The following is a 20,737-nucleotide window of genomic DNA, read 5'->3' on the forward strand; positions in this document are numbered from 1 at the left end:
ATGTTACATTTTTTTTTCATTATTATTATTTTATTATTAATATATATATATTTATTTTATTGTATAGTGTTATTAATGCTTTGGCAATGAACAGATTAATTTCACCATGCCAATAAAGCTATTTGAATCTTGAATCTTGAGAGAGAGAGAGGAGTATCTTGTGTTCGCGCGCGCGTGTGTGTGTGTGTGTGTGTGTGTGTGTGTGTGTGTGTGTGTTCTGAATCTCTGGAATGGAGTTCTTCTGGTTTCAGTCACATGATGCATTAATGATGTCACTGTCATATGACTCTGTTATTGAGAGTGACCCACATATTTCACAATGTGGAACTGGATTAATTGAGTCTAAAGGTTGTTGTGGTCTGACTGATAATAGTCAGTTCCTCATTTCTCATACAGAATCAACATTGTAATTCCCTATTGCAATAAATAAAACACATTTTTCTTGTATATTTGGGTGAATTCAGCTATTCAGAATTTGAGTTAGTCTCATATTTGATGAAGTTTGCATCATTGATCATGACTTTTCCTGTTTATCACTGCTTTGATTATTATCGTGTATGTCGTGAAATGTGTGTGAGGCGGGCGGCTCGGCAGATCTCGTTGCAGTCGTCTCCGTGCTGATGTTTGATGAAGTCGTTGATTCCCCTCTGCTGGAAGTTGCTGGATCTGGGCTTTCTGAGCGAGTGAATCTGAGGGTCGGTCAAGTACGTCAAACCTTTCCCGCTGGCCGTGATCCATCCTGAGGAGAAAACGGGAACATTTTTCAAACACACTCTTAAAGATGATGTTTCAGGCTCTAGAACAGGTTTTCCTGCTTGAATGTTGATTATTCTCCTCATATTCTCCATTGTTGCGGCTCCTCTCTTCCCAGTCTGTCAGTAACGCTCTGTTTACTTCCTGTCTCTATGAAGCCCCTCCTTCTGAAAAGCACACTGTGCTCTGATTGGCCGGCTGGAGCAGTGTGTTGTGATTGGTCGAGCGCTTCGAGTGTGTTTGGGAAATGTCCCGCCCCTTACCATAACCGCCAGTTTAACACACTACTAACTAACTCAACCAGGCCCCGCCCCTTTATTCTGCGTATTAATTATTTAAATGAGGAATATTGTGACGTGTTCGTTCCCGGAAGAAACTCAAGATACAATGGAGGTTTTTTAGGGTTAACATAAAATAAGGTATTTTAGGGTTGACAAATAAGGTTTTTAGGGTTAACATAAATAAGTTTTTTTTAGGGTTAACATAAATAAGGTTTTTCAGGGTTAACATAAATAAGGGTTTTTCAGGGTTAACATAAATAGGTTTTTTAGGGTTAACATAAATAAGGGTTTTTCAGGGTTAACATAAATAGGTTTTTTAGGGTTAACATAAATAAGGTTTTTCAGGGTTAACATAAATAGGTTTTTTAAGGTTAACATAAATAAGGGTTTTTCAGGGTTAACGTAAATAGGTTTTTTTAGGGTTAACATAAATAAGGTTTTTCAGGGTTAACATAAATAGTTTTTTTAGGGTTAACATAAAATAAGGTTTTTCAGGGTTAACATAAATAAGGGTTTTTTAGGGTTAACAAATAGTTTTTTTAGGGTTAACATAAATAAGGGTTTTTCAGGGTTAACATAAATAGTTTTTTTTAGGGTTAACATAAATAAGGTTTTTCAGGGTTAACATAAATAGTTTTTTTAGGGTTAACATAAATAAGTTTTTTCAGGGTTAACATAAATAGTTTTTTTTAGGGCTAACATAAATAAGGATTTTTTAGGGTTAACATAAATAGGTTTTTTTAGGGCTAACATAAATAAGGGTTTTTAGGGTTAACATAAATAAGGGTTTTTTAGGGTTAACATAAATAAGGGTTTTTTAGGGTTAACATAAATAGTTTTTTTTTAGGGTTAACATAAATAAGGTTTTTCAGGGTTAACAAATAGTTTTTTTTAGGGTTAACATAAATAGGTTTTTTTTAGGGTTAACATAAATAAGGGTTTTTAGGGTTAACATAAATAAGGGTTTTTAGGGTTAACATAAATAAGGGTTTTTTAGGGTTAACATAAATATGGTTTTTCAGGGTTAACATAAATATATTTTTTTAGGGTTAACATAAATAAGGTTTTTTAGGGTTAACATAAATAGTTTTTTTTAGGGTTAACATAATTTAGTTTTTCAGGGTTCTGTACCTTGCAGATCCACCACCACCTCCTGACGCCCAGAGAACTCGTAGGTGAAATGACCGAAGGCGATGCCGTACTGGGTCGCGGCGGTCTCCGCTTTACCTCTTGCGTTGTTGGTGAGTTTTACAAACGTCCCAGACATGAACGGCTCTGCAGATAAACAGGTCAAGATACGGTGCGACTCCAGAACCTGAAATTGCATTTTACAAGTTAAAAGTCAATAAACAAATATATTACTATTCCAATAATACTATTAAACTATAAACAATAAGTATTTAATAATAATAATAATAATAATTATTATTATTAATATTATTTTTATTTATTTAATTTTATTATTATAATTTGCATTTTACAATTAAAATTCCTTAAACAAATATATTAGTATTCCAATAATGCTATTGCGTGGTAAAATAAAAACTGGTATTTAATATTAATAATATTTATTATTATTATTATTATTAAGATTATTATTATTCAAAATATTTTATTAAAAATTAAAAATCAATAAACTTAAATATTACTACTCGAATAAAACTATTGCACTGCAAAATTCTAATAAAAATAATTTAATAATAATAATAATAGTAGTAATAACTAATAATAATAATACCTACTGATTTACCACCATAATTAATTATTACACATTCAGTCTAATGCATCAATCATGTTGCGTTCTGTTAAAAAATACAACCTCTCTAAATGTGCGAGACATATTTGGCCATTGTGATAAAATATTAATAACGTGTTGATCTCACCAGCAGCACTTCAGAGGGGATGAAGAAGATCTGGGTTGTGATGTTATTATCATACAGGCGTTTATTAAACTCGGTGACGTAGTATTGTGCCGTCATCTGTCTCTCCACGTCGTCCAGGTGCGCGTGAAGACCTTTATTCTTCAGGTACTCCTTCCCTACATAACTGAGCAGAGAATATGATTATTAGCATTACATTTACATTACAGTCAGGCATGAGATCGACTGAGGGCATTCTTTCTTTCTTACAACAACAATGCTACTACTACTACTAATAATAATGATAATCATAAAAATGAAATTATTATTGTTATTATTAAAATGTTAATTGATTGAATATAATTAAAAGTTAAAAAAAAATGTAACAAATCAAAGACATTTCTTATAATACAAGAATATATAATATATTAACAGCAATATATTTATATATTTCTTTTGCAATAATACCATTGTAGTTGAAAAAAAAATATATATATATATATTATTATTAATCAAAATAATATTAATAAAATAATAATAAAAAATATTACTATTGAAATAATATTGTACTGTAAAAAACAAATATATAATAATTAATAATAACCGCACTCGTAAACACAACTCCACATGTATTTCCATTAAACCCTTTACTTTACTCTGGACTCTTTTCACAGACTGTCAAGATGTGTTTCCAGAGTTAACATTGTAAATCGTAAAAACACTATACTTTGAGTTTTATTACCTTAAAGTCCCCCTGTAGTCAATAATTGTATATCTTAAAACTCATCTTTGATCACCAGAATGACATATTTAAATGCTTTTCTCAAAAAAATGTCTTCATGCATTGAAATATCTTGAATGTAACTCGACACCCTTGCCTCATTTAGTATGCGCGGTTCTATGAATATGCAATTGAGCCCCGCCTCCACTCACTCACTCAGCTCAGAGATCCACTGGTTGACGATCACACGTTGATCTGATTGGTTACAAGGTAGTTTGTGACGTCAGAAACACCAGCGATTTCAAAGCGTGTTTTTGAGACTGTCTTTGGTTCACTGCAGTTTTAAGGAGGAAATACTCAGCAATGGTGTCGACTTATGAACTTACACATGCTTTGTCTTAAAGCACATTAAAAACACCACATAGACATATAAACAACATTAAAACCTTTGTTTTCACTACAGGGGGACTTCTAACATTTTATTTCCTCTCTCTCTTCCGATGATAACGTATCCGTGTGTGTGTGTGTGTGACCTGCTGAGAAGCTGCTCCTGGTGCAGGTACTGAAGCTTAATGGCTTGTCTCTGTTGGCCTTTGACTTCCATCGATTTCCCAATATAAACGCTGGTTTCGCAGCCCATCCAGACGCCAGAGGCCTTCGAGTACTTCAGGACGATGGCATCTGCAGAACACAAGAAGACAGGAGACATAAAGTGACATTTCTGTCTTGTTTTCCAGTATAAATATCTAAAAATTCTTCACACACACACACACACACACACACACACACATTTGTTTTGCTATACTTGTGAGGACATTCCATAGGCGTAATGGTTTTTATACTGTACATTCTCTCCCCCTATACTAACCCTACCCCTAAACCTACCCACACACTCACTCACACACTCACTCACACACACACTCACACACACACAATTAAGATACACGTAGATTCATGCGTCCCCTACCGTAGGGCTTCTCCAGCTGCGTGGGGTCCAGGGGTTTCAGCGGGGTGTTAGGGAGCCGCTTGACGAGGCAGCGTTCACAAACTCCAGCCAGGAGCGCTCGATAGTCACGCCCCGTCAGAACGCCACTTCCCATGATGCAGTTCCTGAAGCATCTGTTGCACGACAGCTCGTCGTCTCCCGTAGAGTCCGACAGATGCTCAAACCCCAGCTCCTCGAACGAGTCGCTCTCGGTGGTCGTTCCTGGGCCTTCCTGAATCTTCTGCGGGAACACTTTCTTCTTGTGCGTCAGTTCAAGGCGCTCTGCATTAGCGACGGGGCTCAAGGACAGTCTTTGACAAGATGAGTGCGATCCGAAGCTATCGCACAGGGAAAATGAGGAAGTGCTCCCTCCAAACTTGGCACCTTTATTTATTTCATTGCCGTCATGGGAAGGATCTTCAAGGTCCTCCACGGTTTCTACGCCGCTCTGGGATTGTCCCGATACGTGTTCCCATGAGGAACTGCTGCTGAAGGAACTCGAAGACGTTCTTGCTTCCAGGTTCTTCCGAACGTCTCTCCGTTGGGTTCCTGATGTATTCGTTAGGTTGTCCTCAACGTCTTCAGTTGTGACGGGCTCTAGCTTTGGTTGGGATTGAGTTTGGGATCCTTTGTTGTGTCTAAAGGTGTTGGGAACGCTTGGAGAGACGACGTTTGCTTCTCGACTTCCATTGCTATGGTCATCAAGACCCTTATAAGATCCAAATCTGCTTTGCTCCACATCATCATCTGTGGTTTCTATGCCGCTCTGAGATTGTCCTGATCCGTGTTCCCATGAGGAACCGCTGCTGAAGGAACTCGAAGACGTTCTTGCTTCCAGGTTCTTCCGAAGGTCTCTCCTTTGGGTACCTGATGTATTCGGTGCGTTGTCTTCGACATCTTCAGTTGTGACGGGTTCTTTCTTTGGTTGGGATTGAGTTTGGGATCCTTCGTTGTGTCTAAAGGTGTTGGGAACGCTTGGAGAGACGACGTTTGCTTCTCGACTTCCATTGCTATGATCATCAAGACCCTTATAAGATCCGAATCTGCTTTGCTCTATATCATCATCTGTGGTTTCTACGCCGCTCTGAGACGATCCCGATACGTGTTCCCACGAGGAACTCGAAGACGTTCTTGCTTCCAGGTTCTTCCGAAGGTCGCTCTGTTGGGTTCCTGATGTATTTGCTACATTGTCCTCAACACCTTCAGATTGGGATCCTTTGTTGTGTCTAAAGTTGTCGGGAACGCTTGGAGAGACGACGTTTGCTTCTTTACCTCCCTCAAGAGCCTCAAAAGATCCGAAACTGCTTCGTTCATCACAACCCTGATCAACTATAACTAAAGATCGGCTACTAGATGGATTATGTTTGGAGGAAAGCGGCTTCGAATGATCGGCCGTTGGAAGAACTTCTGTGTCCGTCTGAAATGCTGTTATGCATTGAGAATGAGTCGAACACGGATCGCCTCGAAAGCCTTTCTCGAACGCCTCACAAACCGACTTGTGGTGCTTCCCAAAAACATCCAACGCCTTGGTAAAATCGCTGAGCGCGAACAAAACAGGGCCGAACTCCATTGAACGGTAGCTATCGGGAATAAAAGAGCGTGCATCGGAATTACGGAAGGGTTCAACTTTCAACAAGGACTTAATCTGCTGTACCCTCGCCATGATCTCAGAACACAAAGAGGAATCCGCTCTAGCACAATACTCGACAAATAACGTCAAGGCTTCCCGACAGACGCTGGTCGCCGCGAGGACCGTCTCGGATTCGCCGCTAATCCATCGGTGTGTCGTGGCTAAGCAATACGCGGCTTTGAGGAACGTGTGCAACTCCAGCTTGCTGGTGACGGCGTCTCCTGCAGTCTTTGTTAACAAGCCGATCTCAAAGGCCTCCTTGGCCAAAGCCAGGTACGTCTGCTGATCCTCCATGGGGCATTTCTTGGAGAAACTGTAGGACAGTAAACACATGCCCTGAGCAACCTGCAAAAGAGCATTGGGAGGGGGAAATGAAAACACATCTAGTGTTAATGTCGGGAATAACAGCACGCTAAACTGAGGGGCTGTTTCCACGACACCGTTTTCAACTAAAAACGTACAACTTTTTATGCGTTTTGGCTGTTCGTTTACACGACAACAGCGTTTTGAGTGCCTGAAAACGCAAAGTTTTGAAAACGGGATTCAAAGTGCAAGTTTTTGAAAACGGACAAAAACGCAAATCTCTGGAGAAGAAGATGTCATGCACATGCGTAATACATGTTCAGTCTATAGTGTTTCATCGCCATCTAGTGGCCTGGCAGCAGAACACAGGGGTTTTTATTTGTTTTCGCAGTTCCATGTGAATGGGGATCGTTTTGACAATAGTGTCGTCTGTACGCGGAAAACTGAAAGGAAAAACATCTCCGTTTTAAGCATATCGTTGTCGTGTAAATGTACCATGAGACTGCAGAACAGATTTAGCATGATAACAGAGCAAATGAGTGAATGGTGAATGAAAACAGTCATGCATATTTATGGATGCTCATTTCCACCAGGTAAGTCATAACTATGACATAAGAAGTCATAATGAGATAAGTAAAAAAATACAAAATTACTTGCTATCATTATTTAGACTTTTTGTCAATTTCATCTAATCATTTATATTTCTTTTATCATAATTTATGACCGTCATAATCTAAGCCTTTTATCTCATAATCAAAAATTTTACTATATATCTCATAATTTATGACTCAGTATGTAATAATTTCAAAATGTAATCTTAATCATGACTTAATGTCATTATTTTGACTGTTGTAATTATGACTGTCATAATTGACATACTGTCAACTTTTTATCATAATGACTGTCATAATGGCTTTTTGTCATAATATTGACCTTTTTTCAATTTTGCCTTACTATCTCATAATTATGAGACTTTTTGATTTATGACATACTTTTAGATTTTATTTAAAAAATGTTGGCATCTCATAATGTTGAGTCATAATTCCGACTTTTTGTCTCATAATTTACTTTTTATCTCAGTTATGAGTGACATAATTAAGACTACCATAATTTTGGACTTTTTGTCAATTTTGACTTCTAATAATTATGACTTTTTATAATAATTATGACTGTCATAATCAATTTTGACAATATGTCTCATGATTTATGAGTTTTGACTTTTTATCTCAAATCTTGACTTTGTCAATTTTGACTTTATATCTCATAATTATGACTTACTATGACATAAATATGACTTATCACATTATTTTGATTATTTTTTTGTAAATTTTGACCTCATAATGTTGACTTTTTATCATAAATGAATGAATGTCATAATTCTGACCTTTTATCTCATAATTTTGACTTTTTGTATGTTTGGACTTTTTTTAATCTCATATTTAAAAGAAAATGAATATATAAATGTATAAAACGTGCATCAGGATATAAAATACTTGAGGAATAACGGTGTTTATGCTGAAACAGGGTGGACTCACCACATTGGTCAGGACGTACAGAGACCCATACTGACTGAACACGACGGCCATCTTGGCGGCCCGCGCCGCACACAGCAGACGATGCCGAGTCTCTCCCAGGAAACTCTGGAGGAGAGAGAACATCTGACACTCAGCACACGCACAACCCGACTCAGGACATCTCAGACTGTCTTACCAGGTCGATGTGTGGCTTTTCCTGAAGCGCAGTGAAGTCTCCGTCGTTCATGGAGGACAGTGTGTTGGCCAGGAGCCCGAGGGACGTTCCAATGCCCTGAAAACAACGACAAAGAGCATGACTGGTGTTCACACACACACTTCTGAGCTAAAGGAGAGAGAGAGGTTAACAGTGTTTGTAGTGTAAAGTGTGTCCAGACCTTTTTATCAGGTTGTGGAAGAGCGTAGAAGCCGATCAGAGACGCCCATATGAGTTCAGCAGCCTCGAGCCACAGACCTACAATACACACAAACTTTACATTTACAGTAACACACACCCATTCAAACCTCTAATGATTCAGACAGTCCTTCATTTTCACCATAATTTGATATGACTGTTCTCTTTATACTCTACCATTCAAAGCTTTTAATGTTTCTGAAAGAGTCTCTTATGCTCACCAAGGCTGTATGTATTTAATCAAAAATACAGTAAAAAGAGTGAAATATTATTGCAATGTAAATCAGCTGTTTGTCTATGTGAATATATAGTAAAGTGTCATTTATTCCTGTGATCAAAGCTGAATTTTCAGCATCATTCTTCATCAATCTTGATTCCTCACCGAGTGTCTGAAGCACTTGTCCTCGCACCTGAAGACTGACGGCCTGAACCAGCGTCCGGTCACTGGCCTTCTGATATGTCCAACAGCCTGAATAACAGTGAAGCATTCAGAAACAGCACAGCAGAGATGGACAGATCAGGAGGAAGAGGAATGAAAGCAAACGGTACCTGTCGAAGCTTGATTACTGATCAGACTGCTGAGAATAAACTCGGCCTTCTGCAGTTTACCTGCGTCGCAACAACACCAGACAATCTGTTAAAGCTCAATCCAGCCAACAGGGAACGTTCTCTCAACGTTATGAACACGTTCTACCAGTAACATTAATAGAACCTTCGTCGTTCAATGTTAATGTTCTCAAAACGTTAGCACAAAAACATTATTCATTGAGTGTTTTCCTGAAACATTTCAGTTGGACGTTCATCTAACATTTTTTTAAATGTATCTACTTGTTTCAGAACGTTCAGAGAACATTCAAAAGTAACATTCCCATAATGTTTGAAGAATGATACATTGTAATGTTCCCTTAACGTTTACATAACCAAGGAAAAACATTTTTGGAACGTTACTACTTTTTCGGATGGTTAATGAAATGTTCAAAATAACGTTCCCATTATGATAATATAACTGCGAGCAACAATTAACGGGGTTCAAGCGCAAATGCTTAAAAAGATATTACGTTTTATTATGCAAGCATGTAACCACTTACATCATAGATGGAAAAGACGATTTACAGCCAATACTGGCAATTTACCATAGGAAATGAATGTTTTTTAAAGCTTTTTAACAGTTATAGCGCCACCTATGGTCCGATCTCCTTACATGTTTGCATGCTTGTTTAGAATCATATGTCACATGTGCTCACTTAATTCCGTGAAGTCCCGAGTTTTCGTTTACGAGTTGTAGGCTTTTGTGTGCATTTGGCCACACCCATTTTCTGAATTACCCTGTTATAGCTACTCAAAGGGTAAAGTTCAACATTTTTAGATAATTATTGATTATTGGAGTGTCCTGAGAATTGTACTGCATTGGTTTTATTCAGATTGAGCGAAAGTAGGTTTTTTATATAATTGTGAATATTTAATGGACGATTTGATTGACAGCAGTGGTTCTTGAGGCAAAGATGTTCAGTGATCTATCACATGATATACATATTGTGTGGATGTGTGAAACATCACGTGATTACAGAGGCGGAAAAATCCTGTTAGCACCAACTACTGGCCAATTTCCTTTAAAATTCTTACAGACCTCTAGGGCCATGAGCCGAACATGCCCATGTTTCCCTAGTCTAATAGGTGCTCAAACTTCATTGGCCGATGGTGGCCATGTTTTTCGAGATACACCAATGTCCACATAGACATACATGGCACCTTGGACCAAGACACTGCATGCCATTTTTCAAGTCAATCAGACTAACAGCTGGGGGGTTATAATCCTTTTCATGTTATAGCGCCACCAAGTGTCCAATCGCCGTGTTTCTTTTACTGTGACCTCAGATTAAGCTCGTACATATGTGTACCAAGTTTGGTGAAAATATCTCATTTCGTTCTCAAGTTATAGCCATTTTAGTAAAAGTGGCTCCGCCCACTTCAAACGTTTTGCCACCCTTTAGCGAAACTAAAATGCATGATTTAAACATATCAAGGGGAAAATCCTGTTATTTTTTTGCAGTGATCTAATCAGGACAAAAAAGATTATCACTAAAGAATCATATCATTAGAGAATAATAATATTAGTTTATATGATAGTCTAGATGGGATGTACCCAAAAAGTGAAAGTGAGGAGCATTTATGGGTACAAGTCGGGAACCGGCCTACTTTACATATTTCAAGGGTGCTGAATCCAAAAAAACTGGTACCCAAGCGAAATTGTGAGTTTTTGACCTTCTAATTTGCATATCAAAATGGCCGCCAAATTGCCTATCTTGCTCAGTCGTTGGACCATTTTCCCCTAGTTTTTTTGTAAGTAGACAATCAAGATGAGGAAATTAAGTTTCTAGATCGATAGTCAAGGGTCAGAGCAAAGATATAATGGAGGCTCACTGCCTTTTTTATGTATATATATATATGCAAAATACCAACTTTTAAGGTGAAATTAAGCATTATTTGTGTCATTTTTTAAGGCCGACATACATATTCAATCAATATCACTCTTAAATGTTCCCAGTGTATATATGATATGTGATGTATTCCATATTATATAATAACTAAGAAAAACACCATTGCAAGTTGTCTGAGATTTCATTTTTTTAATGTAAATTAAGCATTTGTTCTCTAAATTCTAAGATGGGAAAAACGGCGTTTTACACTGTGTTCCCCATAGCGTAAGATATTACGCAGTACGAGAGAACCTCTCGTAAGAGAACGTACTCGGTTACTAACGTAACCTCGGTTCTCTCTAGAGAGGGAACGAGTACTGCGTATCTTGCCGTGCCTGCAACACGCTCTGGTTCGCTTCGGCGATGAAAAACCAGATTATCCAGCCCGTCGAGCTATATTTATAGGCCCTGGCCACGTCCGTTTCGGCGGGACGTGACGCTGACGGCGCAAAGCGCCCTCATTGGATCTGACGTCATGAGGGCCTCTCTCGATAGGCTGGTGCAGTTGCTGCAGAGCAGCCAATAGGCACGCGAGCCGTCTCGCCTATGTCTGCATGCTGCTGCAACGCGTATTACATTAATACGAAATTAAGGATAATTTTTTGGCTTCAATATCTCGCGGAAAAGAGATTTATTTCATAAATCTGGTCGTGAGATTTACATCTCACAAATACGCTGCGTGTTTTAAATAGCGTTAAAAAATTAAAGACATTGACAAAGACGAAAACTAAGGACATTTACTCTATAATTTTATTTTATTTTAGTTCGTTTTGCCAACCACTATTATATACTATTTTCTTTTGGCGGAAGCAATACAATCGTTTTTAAATCAATAAACTCCTTTTTAAATCAATAATTTGTCAAATTAATTATTTATTTTGTAGCCATGTAATAAGCGGGATAATGTATAGATAGCCGTACATTGCGTACGGACCAAATGTACCTCCGCTTCGCGTCGGGGTCCCGTTCAGCCTGTCGGGCTTGTTATTCGCTATAACGACCACCTATCTATACATTATCTCTTACTTAGTTAGTTATAGTTTTTTTTGCATTGCCTCGTTTTTATTTTTATTTCAGTTAACGACAATGCTTTTTCCCAGCTAGTTTCTGTTTTTTCGTTAGTTTTCGTTAACGATTATAACCCTGGTGTGTGTGTGTGTGTGTGTGTGGTAAATGAAACAGGCCGTCATATGCGCCATTCAAAGACACGGAAGCAAAAATATACAGAAACAAGATGTGATCTGTAAATCTGTTCAAGGGAAGTTTCATGGTGTTTTTTTCCCTATTCACCTGGGTTTTTCCCGTATTAGAATTTAGAGAACAAATGCTTAATTTGCATAAAAAAAAGAAATCTCAGACAACTTGCTATGGTGTTTTTCTTAGTTATTATGTAATATGGAATACATCACATATCATATATACACTGGGAACATTTAAGAGTGATATTGATTGAATATGTATGTCGGCCTTAAAAAAATGACACAAATAATGCTTAATTTCACCTTAAAAGTTGGTATTTTGCATATATATATATATATATATATATATATATATATATATATATATACATAAAAAAGGCAGTGAGCCTCCATTATATCTTTGATCTGACCCTTGACTATCATTTTAGAAACTTAATTTCCTCATCTTGATTGCCTACTTACAAAAAAACTAGGGGAAAATGGTCCAACGACTGAGCAAGATAGGCAATTTGGCGGCCATTTTGATATGCAAATTAGAAGGTAAAAAACTCAAAATTTCGCTTGGGTACCATTTTTTTTGGACTCAGCACCCTTGAAATATGTAAGGTAGGCCGGTTCCCGACTAGTACCCATAAATGCTCCTCACTTCTTATAGAAGGCCATTTTTCTGAAATCCGTCTAGTCTATGACTCATGTCTTCTGAACCCAGCCGAAAAGTTGTCGATTTTCATTTATGTCCATTATATTCAAATTTGTCCAGGAGTTGTTTCCTGTTTCATCTCTATTTTCACCTGCTGTCCAGCAAAATTTCTTTCTGCACTGGTTTGGTTTTGTTCGGGGGCGAAAAACCTAGGACTAGATCGCAAAAAGTAGGTTTTGGACAAAATTCAAAATGGGCGACTTTTTATCCAGGCGTAAATGAAATCGAACGTTCGGAGAACATTATCATAGCTTAATGGGAACGTTAACAGAGCGACATATTTTAGTTCTCTGGGAATACATAAACACTCCATGAATGGAGATGAGCTCACCGGTGTTCAGATAGACCCGAGCCTGTCTAATGATGACCTGGGGGGCGATGGGAACGTCTGGGTAACGTTTGTGCAACGCTTTAGCAATCTTCAGCAGGACATGCGATCCGTCCATCCAATACAGAAGCCGGTCGAGCAGAAACACGACGGCGACGGCCAACCGCGGCTCGCCAGATGTGATGCTGTCTCTGAGGAACACCTGGAATCACAGCAGGACTCAGATCACGGCATTATTCCCCAGAAAGCAACATAAGCCGCGTTTCCACCGCAGGAACTTTACCCAGGAACTAGGGACTTTGGGCTGGGACTCGGCATGCCCGTGGGAACTAGGGGTGCTGAGTGTGCTGCAGCGCCCCCTGACGACAGCTGTTTCACTACATTGGCATTTAAGATGACATGACTCTAAATAACTTTTTGTTTTTCAACACCTTCTACCTTTACAAAATTAACCTAAAAATTATTTCGTTTTTATATGTTGTCGAATATGGTTTTATGACTCTAAAAGAAATGAATATATCAAAAGGCAAAAGCAGATCTCGCATGGAAGTGAGTGACGTGACACTGGTTGAGGACCAGCATCTAAGAACTCATTTGACACTCATTTAATGCATGTTCACTCAGACGTCGGTGAAAAGATTAAATGTAGATGTTTTGATTAAAGCATTCTTTGGCATTAGGGGCTGTTCACACAGAACGTGTTTTTCCATTCCACTCTGCTACTTTTCCATTGTTGTTCAGTGTGAACGCACTAGCCGTGTTTAACTGTTGCGCTCGCGTCTCGCGCGAGATCTTGCGTTTTCCCCCGTTCCACTCCCCGCGTTGGGCGTCTTGCGTTTTCGCTTTGAAAGATTATGCTTTCTGTGTGAACCGACTCCTGAGCGTCTATCACAAGTTAAGATGCAGATTTGTGTGCTGTGTTTTTAAAATGTATCATGAGTTCTGAGCGTTCACATAACTCTGTCCTCATTCATTTGTATGTTCATCTTTTTGTTTGGGCTGTTTAATATTAGGATGTTGTTTAAAATGCTCTACCAGCACCACCCTGCGATATCAAGCCACGCCCCATTAAGCCCCGCCCCCAGCACCCCTCTGATAAAATATGTTCCCGCGGCTATGTGACTCGGTGTGTTTCCACCGCAGGAACCAGGGTCTAAATGAAGGTTCAAAATTAAATATGCCCACCAGAAGCTTTTTTTCCCTTGGTCCAACATTATTAAAGTTAGAGCTTATTTAGAGATATCAGCCGGATGGTTTAGTGCTGGCGCTAATGGATCCAAGGCTGTATCTGGTAAATTACCCCACTAATAATGCCCAGAACGGTACCAAACTTCTACAGTAGTACAAATAGGTTCTGTACTCATAAAACGAGGCATTGGAAAGTTTGTAAGTACATCAGGAGTTTATTTAAATAACACTTGCCTGACGGCTTGTGCTACCGCTAACCCGGACGTCGAGGTCACTTCCGTGATATTAACTTGCATGGAGTAATTGATCACCACAAGACTAGTAATATGCGCTAACAAAGTAAATAGGGTCAATTTTGATTTCATGTCGACTTTAAGGACTCTTGAGGTGTTGTTGTTTATTTTCCCTCTTCCTCCATGTGTGAATCTCTCTATAAAGCAAGGTGCTCTAGAATGTTGTAATATGTAGATGTGTGTGTCAAGTCACCTCACCTTTATTTATACAGCGCTTTTCACAGTACAGATACGTATACGTGTGGGCCGGATCTGGGCCGACACTATGTTGCTGTCTGGTATATATATATCCGTTGTTACCAGTAACTGCGGCAGATCCTTCCCGACGAGGTCCGACGTGTTCATCTTGTCCTCAGACGTCACGGACTGCTTGTACTGCCATTTCTCCTCCACGAACGGCCACTTTCTGTCCGCCGCCTCCTGTAGGAGCGTGTGCAGGTCATCGGGTAACGACCCTGAGGTCAAAGGTCAAGCCTTATTCAATAGGAATATCTCTTTCCTGGCTCAGTGTTTTGTTTTGTTAAAGGATGTCAGGAGTGAGTTGGTATTTCATAACGAAGACTAGCCTTTTAAATTGATTATTTGTAATATACAATGTCACTGTAAAAATAAAAAGTAGCTTTAATGTTGCTAGCTACTTGTTCATAGTAACTAGAAGGGTAGTTTGACTGTAGTTTAACTACTTTAACTTATGAGAAGTCAAGCTACGGTTTCAGAGTAGCTTCCCCAACATTATAAATAAAAACACTATAAAATAGAGATGGCAATTTCAAAACACTGCTTCATGAAGCTTTGAAACCTTTACGAATCTTTTGTTTCGAATCAATGGTTCGGAGCGAGTATCAAACTCAGTCACGTGACTTCAGTAAACGAGGCTTCATTACGTCACAACTGTTCTGAAACGCTTTGAAATGTCAATGTTTCACCGCTGATCATGAGGAGTCGCTGAGGACCAATGAACCAGTGTCAGTGGGTTTACCTGATCTCTGATAAACTCTATAAATATAAAACAGATAAACTTGTATGCATAGGCCTTGCCCTGAGTGTTGTGCACCATTACCGCGGGGGTGCGGGAGCGGCACGGTGTCTCCCTGTGGTCCGGTGACTGCGCGCCTCAGACACTCCTGGAGCAACAGCGACACCTCCTGGCCACTCATGCTGTTACACCAGGACAACACGTCAGTATAATACAGTCCACAATGCTGATGTCTAGACCACTTCTGCCACTTAAAGGTGGTATCAGCGATTTCAGGCCCAAACATAAATGATCACATTCATCTAATATTTCGCTAGCTGCACGCCCCATAAGCATGCTGTCAAAAAAACGCGTCTCTCTAGGTAGCCTAGGCTCTGAGATCTGCACACAAAAACAGTTGGTATCAACATCACTCAAAACCAAAATAAATAGTGTTCCAACCACTGATCTATATAATGTCATTCTATATAGATCAGTGGTTCCAACCAATCATCGACAGGGGCGGGTGTTGTGAGGTTTTGCGCTCGTGCACGGCTGCCTATGACGGCTGCACGCGAAAATCTCACAACACCCGCCCCTGTCGGTGATTGGTTGGAACACTATCTGTTTGGGTTTTGATTGTTTGGCCAAACAGACTGAAAACAGCTGTTTTTGTGTGCAGGGGCCTGTATCATGAAGGTAGCTGAACAAACTCGGGGTTACAGGATTAGTTTTGAGTTGACAAAACCAAACCGATGCAATCAGGCTTTATTGGTACCATGATGCAGCTCATCAACTTTCTCTGTCAACTCAGGCTTTGATCCTCAAGCTATGATTACTCCACGCGCGCGTGCACATAAAAGAGTGACGTCGACACTGAACAACCAATCGCGGGTAGAGCGAGAGCGATATATTTTTCCGCGGAGGAGCAAGAGATAATCATTCAGAATTACAATTAATTTAAATATGTATTTCAAGCTCGAAACAATACGGTCTCTGCTGCCAAAGCAAGAGAAGACTGTTGGAGAAAGATTGCTGATTGTTAATGCGTAAGTTAAACAAATACGTTCTATATTTATGTAAAATTATGTATGTATGTGTAGCCTATGTGTAATATAGCCTATAGCCTATTTTTATAATATATAAAAATGTGCATGTACTAAGAAAAATTAATATTCATTGATTTTTAGATGCAACCCCAACTCTAATGTTCTTGGCAGCAGATAAAGACAAAATATACAAATATAATTCAAAGTGGTGAGTATTTACCACAACCTTTTATTACTTTTGTGAACATTTTATCACAAACACTTGTTTGCAGCAAACAGAAATAAAGAATTAAATTCAGAAAACCAGAATACACTGTGGCAGAGGAGTTGGCTCTGAGTAGGCAATAAGGGATGGACGATTATGGATGGGATTACAGGTGCTGTACAATCTGACCCTGGTGCTGGCTCCTGCAATATGCAAATACTTTTTAAGTTTTAAATATGGCTGACTGTATATGTTCTGCAGTAGAGGGAAATACAGTGTCCCTGCTGAAGCCAGCACACACACACACAGTCTCCCACACAGAGGTCAGTATGCAGCAGACAGAACACCAAATATAACCTGCTTTACAATGCTTTACATTGGCCTATTTTTATTTATTACTGTGGAGGAAATGAAGACACTCTGTCTGTGTGTTCTCAGACAGTTGCTGATGTGAATGCACTGGGCTTTTTATTATGGCAAACATTTGAATGTGTGGCATAAAGGGACTGGCCCTTACACATCTCTTTAATTGTAGGATTTTTCACAACCTGCCCCAGAAACTGAGGCCTCTACCTCAATGGCCTTCAGAAGAAATGTGTAAGGATTTAAAACCCTTGACATAAATTACAGTCAGTCCTGTGTTTGTAGGAAGTCAAGGAACTTTTTGTGATTTGATGAGCCTCCAGAAAACTTGTAATGATCATGTTTGTGGTGGAATTATGTTTCAGGTGGAAACAGACTCAGTCAGGGCCCTGTACAAAACGAGTCTTGAACTAGACTGCACACTAAAGGAGACTTGAACTAGACTGCACACTAAAGGAGACTTGAACTAGACTGCACACTAAAGGAGACTTGAACTAGACTGCACACTAAAGGAGTCTTGAACTAGACTGCACACTAAAGGAGTCTTGAACTAGACTGCACACTAAAGGAGTCTTGAACTAGACTGCACACTAAATGAGCTGACTGTGAGCTGAGGAGGCTCCAAACAAAATCAAACAGCTGGATAAAACTTATCTCAGTATAGTATATAGTTAAAAACATGTAGTGGATTATTTCTCTCTACTTTAAAAAGTATGCTGCCTATTTCATATATATATATATATATATATATATATATATATATATATATATATATATATATATATATATATCTCATTTAACCAAGTAACACTTTAGTATGAATATTTATTAATGCAACTTTCTCTTGCTCTTTCTCCCTCCCATCCCACAAAACCAATAAAACAGTTTGAGGCCTATCTGCAGTTTCAGTGTGCTTTTATTAAGTGTAATATTGTATGGTGGTTGCATCTACATCTGCACCAGCTGGGTGGTCAAGTGTGATCGGGTCAGTTTCATCGGGGAGAAGCTGGTTTTGTGGTGGTTCTCGCTCCTTTCTTCTGGTGGCTATAATGTGCAGAATGGCACATGCAGCCACTATCTGTGATGCCCGCTCTGGTGACTCTTAAGGGCCGAACACAGTTGAAATGTGCCTTTAGGATGCCAAAGGTCATCTCGATCTTCACTCTGGTTTTACTGAGGGCCACACTGAAGCAGTGCTGTGGCCCTGTCTGAGGGTCATGATAGGGTGATTGTGTAAGTTTTTCTATCTCAGTTCAAATTAACAGTGTTTTGTACTGTACCAAATTTAACTTGATATCCTCAAAGCGCTGACACACAGACTCATGGAAAATTTGTGAGTCAAGCACTGGAGCCAGGCCATTTGGCATCCAAATTTGATCATACGTTCATGACCACAAGTCGTCTGCAGATGAAATGTTTAGTAGATCATTGTTATATCTGTTAAAGTTACTATTAATTTAAAGATTCATCTCACAGAAAATAATCATCTCACATATTCACATAATCTCTACCTGAACATTATGGCTGTGATAGGACTTCCTATTAACATAATCTGCCTCATGTTCCCTGGAGATTGGAGCAATAGACTGCATACATGTTGCAATGACTTGGGAATCCTATCATAAGATTAACAGAAGAAGAATAAAAAAGATTCAAAATAATTCTTAACATGTATTATATTGTATAGTACATTTGTGAAAAAAAAGTGTTCATGTGATGTCACCCTATCAATATATCTTACTGGCAATTTTATAAAAGCCCTCTTTTATGGACATGGTCAAAAATGTCCGGGGAACAATATTAATGAAACTATTCATGTACTCCTGCAGAGCAAGGACCACCTTGCGAATGGTTTGACAAACATATTTCCCCTAGCTTCTGTGCGTCGTCACCCACCGTGCAAGAATGTACCACTTGCAAAAAAAAAAAACGCAACGCAATACAATTTGCGGTACAGTAAGTGCATAAATTCGACGTGTTAAATTCTTTGTGCGGCTCAAGAAGTTCGCAAAGATAAGACATTCCTTCCGAGGAAAATCTGTATCTTTCATACAAGTAACTATCAGTTAAGGCAAGGGGTTTTTGTCTGGCTAAAAACTCTTTCTCTACGAAGTGCTCGTCAAACAATTTGCGCTGAGATGTCCACCGGATTTGGAAGAAAAGGTGAAGTCATTGCAACAGACACTTGGAATAAGTTACGTCACCTATATGTTTCTTTGCTCTCAGCTGATTGGTCAAACTTCAGTCTGAGATCTCGAATCCAGAACATAACCTGCCCCGGAGCAGGTTAGCCGTGCAGCGTAAGATACCATGGCAACGAACACAGATTAAAGCCGAGCTACTTTCATAGTACCTAAAACCCAGGGTTGGCGGAAACTAAGCTGAAACACAGCTGGCTAGCCACCTAATCCGGCTTCATGGTACAGGCCCCAGATCTCAGAGCCTAGGCTACCTAGAGAGACGCGGTTTTTTGACAGCATGCTTATGGGGCGTGCAGCTAGCGAAATATTAGATGAATGTGATCATTTATGTTTGGGCATGAAATCGCTGATACCACCTTTAAGAAAACAATAATCATGCTTTGGCAAATCTTAATGACGACATACAATGGTCACAATTATGACATAAAAAGTCAAAATTATAACATACTAAGCTAAGCCATAACTATACGTTTAAAAAGTCGGAATTATGAGAGAAACAAAATAATAGTGTTATAATTATGACTTGTCATAAAAGTTATTGTTATTTACGTCATTTAGCCTATGTCATAATCTCGACTAATTAACTTTTAAGTCATATTTTACTTTTTGTGTCATAATTTCGACTTTTTAATATTATAATTAATACTTTTTAATTCACAGTTTCTACTATCATAATTTATATGATTTACAAAAGTATGTTTTTTTCTTATGCGGCGGAAATGGGCTTTCATTGTGTATTTTACAGTCGAATACGTTAATCAAATATAAATCACTGTTTCATGTATTACTTGTAAAACCGTTTAAACTTCAAAACACACGTTCCACGACATTACATTACAAATAACGTGGAGACGGATCATTTTTCAACAAAAAGGAACGAGTAATAAACGACTTAAAGCAACATATGAATACAAATGTGTTTTACCTTCAACAAACCCGACCGGTTCAGTCAAACACACGTCAACTAACCGGGAACTTCCATAAACCCGCCCTCGTCCAGAAGTCCTCGCCGATAGAGTTACATTACCGTGTTTAATGTACCATGTAATAATCGCTGTTTGTTTATTTGTTTATGTTAAGAAGTTAACAATGTAACATATCAATATCGGACCCGTTTCATGTTCCTGTAGTTTCCGTGTGACGTGACGGTAACCAGCGCCTCAGCCAATCACATCACGCACACGCGACACAAGACTGGACGCAAACAACACGGATCTAAAGCAACATGTAAGATATTAATATTTCTAACGTTACAGATCAATAAACATTTAAGATACAAAAACTCAGAAAACACACATCTCACGCGAAACACAGTGTCGAT

At 38.8% G+C, this 20,737-nt stretch overlaps 1 protein-coding gene across 1 annotated transcript; it reads right to left on the bottom strand.

The window, feature by feature from the left end:
* Window positions 1–50: 50 nt before the first annotated feature.
* On the bottom strand, window positions 51–20,567 carry alpk1 (alpha-kinase 1). The gene is made up of 14 exons (XM_084405381.1): window positions 20,342–20,567; window positions 15,704–15,801; window positions 14,944–15,098; window positions 13,166–13,364; window positions 9,008–9,067; window positions 8,841–8,927; window positions 8,442–8,518; window positions 8,243–8,338; window positions 8,068–8,172; window positions 4,582–6,574; window positions 4,148–4,295; window positions 2,918–3,080; window positions 2,166–2,349; window positions 51–739 (listed from the first exon to the last, which is right to left on the bottom strand). The coding sequence occupies exons 2-14, from the start codon at window positions 15,798–15,800 to the stop codon at window positions 549–551; spliced, it is 3,555 nt and encodes a 1,184-aa protein (XP_084261507.1). The 5' UTR covers window position 15,801; window positions 20,342–20,567; the 3' UTR covers window positions 51–548.
* Window positions 20,568–20,737: the final 170 nt, after the last annotated feature.

This window comes from Rutilus rutilus (genome assembly GCF_951802725.1).
Source record: "Rutilus rutilus genome assembly, chromosome: 3".
Taxonomy (NCBI): domain Eukaryota; kingdom Metazoa; phylum Chordata; class Actinopteri; order Cypriniformes; family Leuciscidae; genus Rutilus; species Rutilus rutilus.

Bases quoted from the DNA above. Each gene is read 5' to 3' on its own strand.
- alpk1 (XM_084405381.1), bottom strand. From the start codon at position 15,800: ATGAGTGGCCAGGAGGTGTCGCTGTTGCTCCAGGAGTGTCTGAGGCGC. The intron at 13,365-14,943 runs GTAACAACGGAT...CTGTGATTCCAG, and splicing joins AGGATCTGCCGCAGTTACTG to GTGTTCCTCAGAGACAGCAT. The intron at 9,068-13,165 runs GTGAGCTCATCT...GTTGCGACGCAG, and splicing joins TCGGGTCTATCTGAACACCG to GTAAACTGCAGAAGGCCGAG.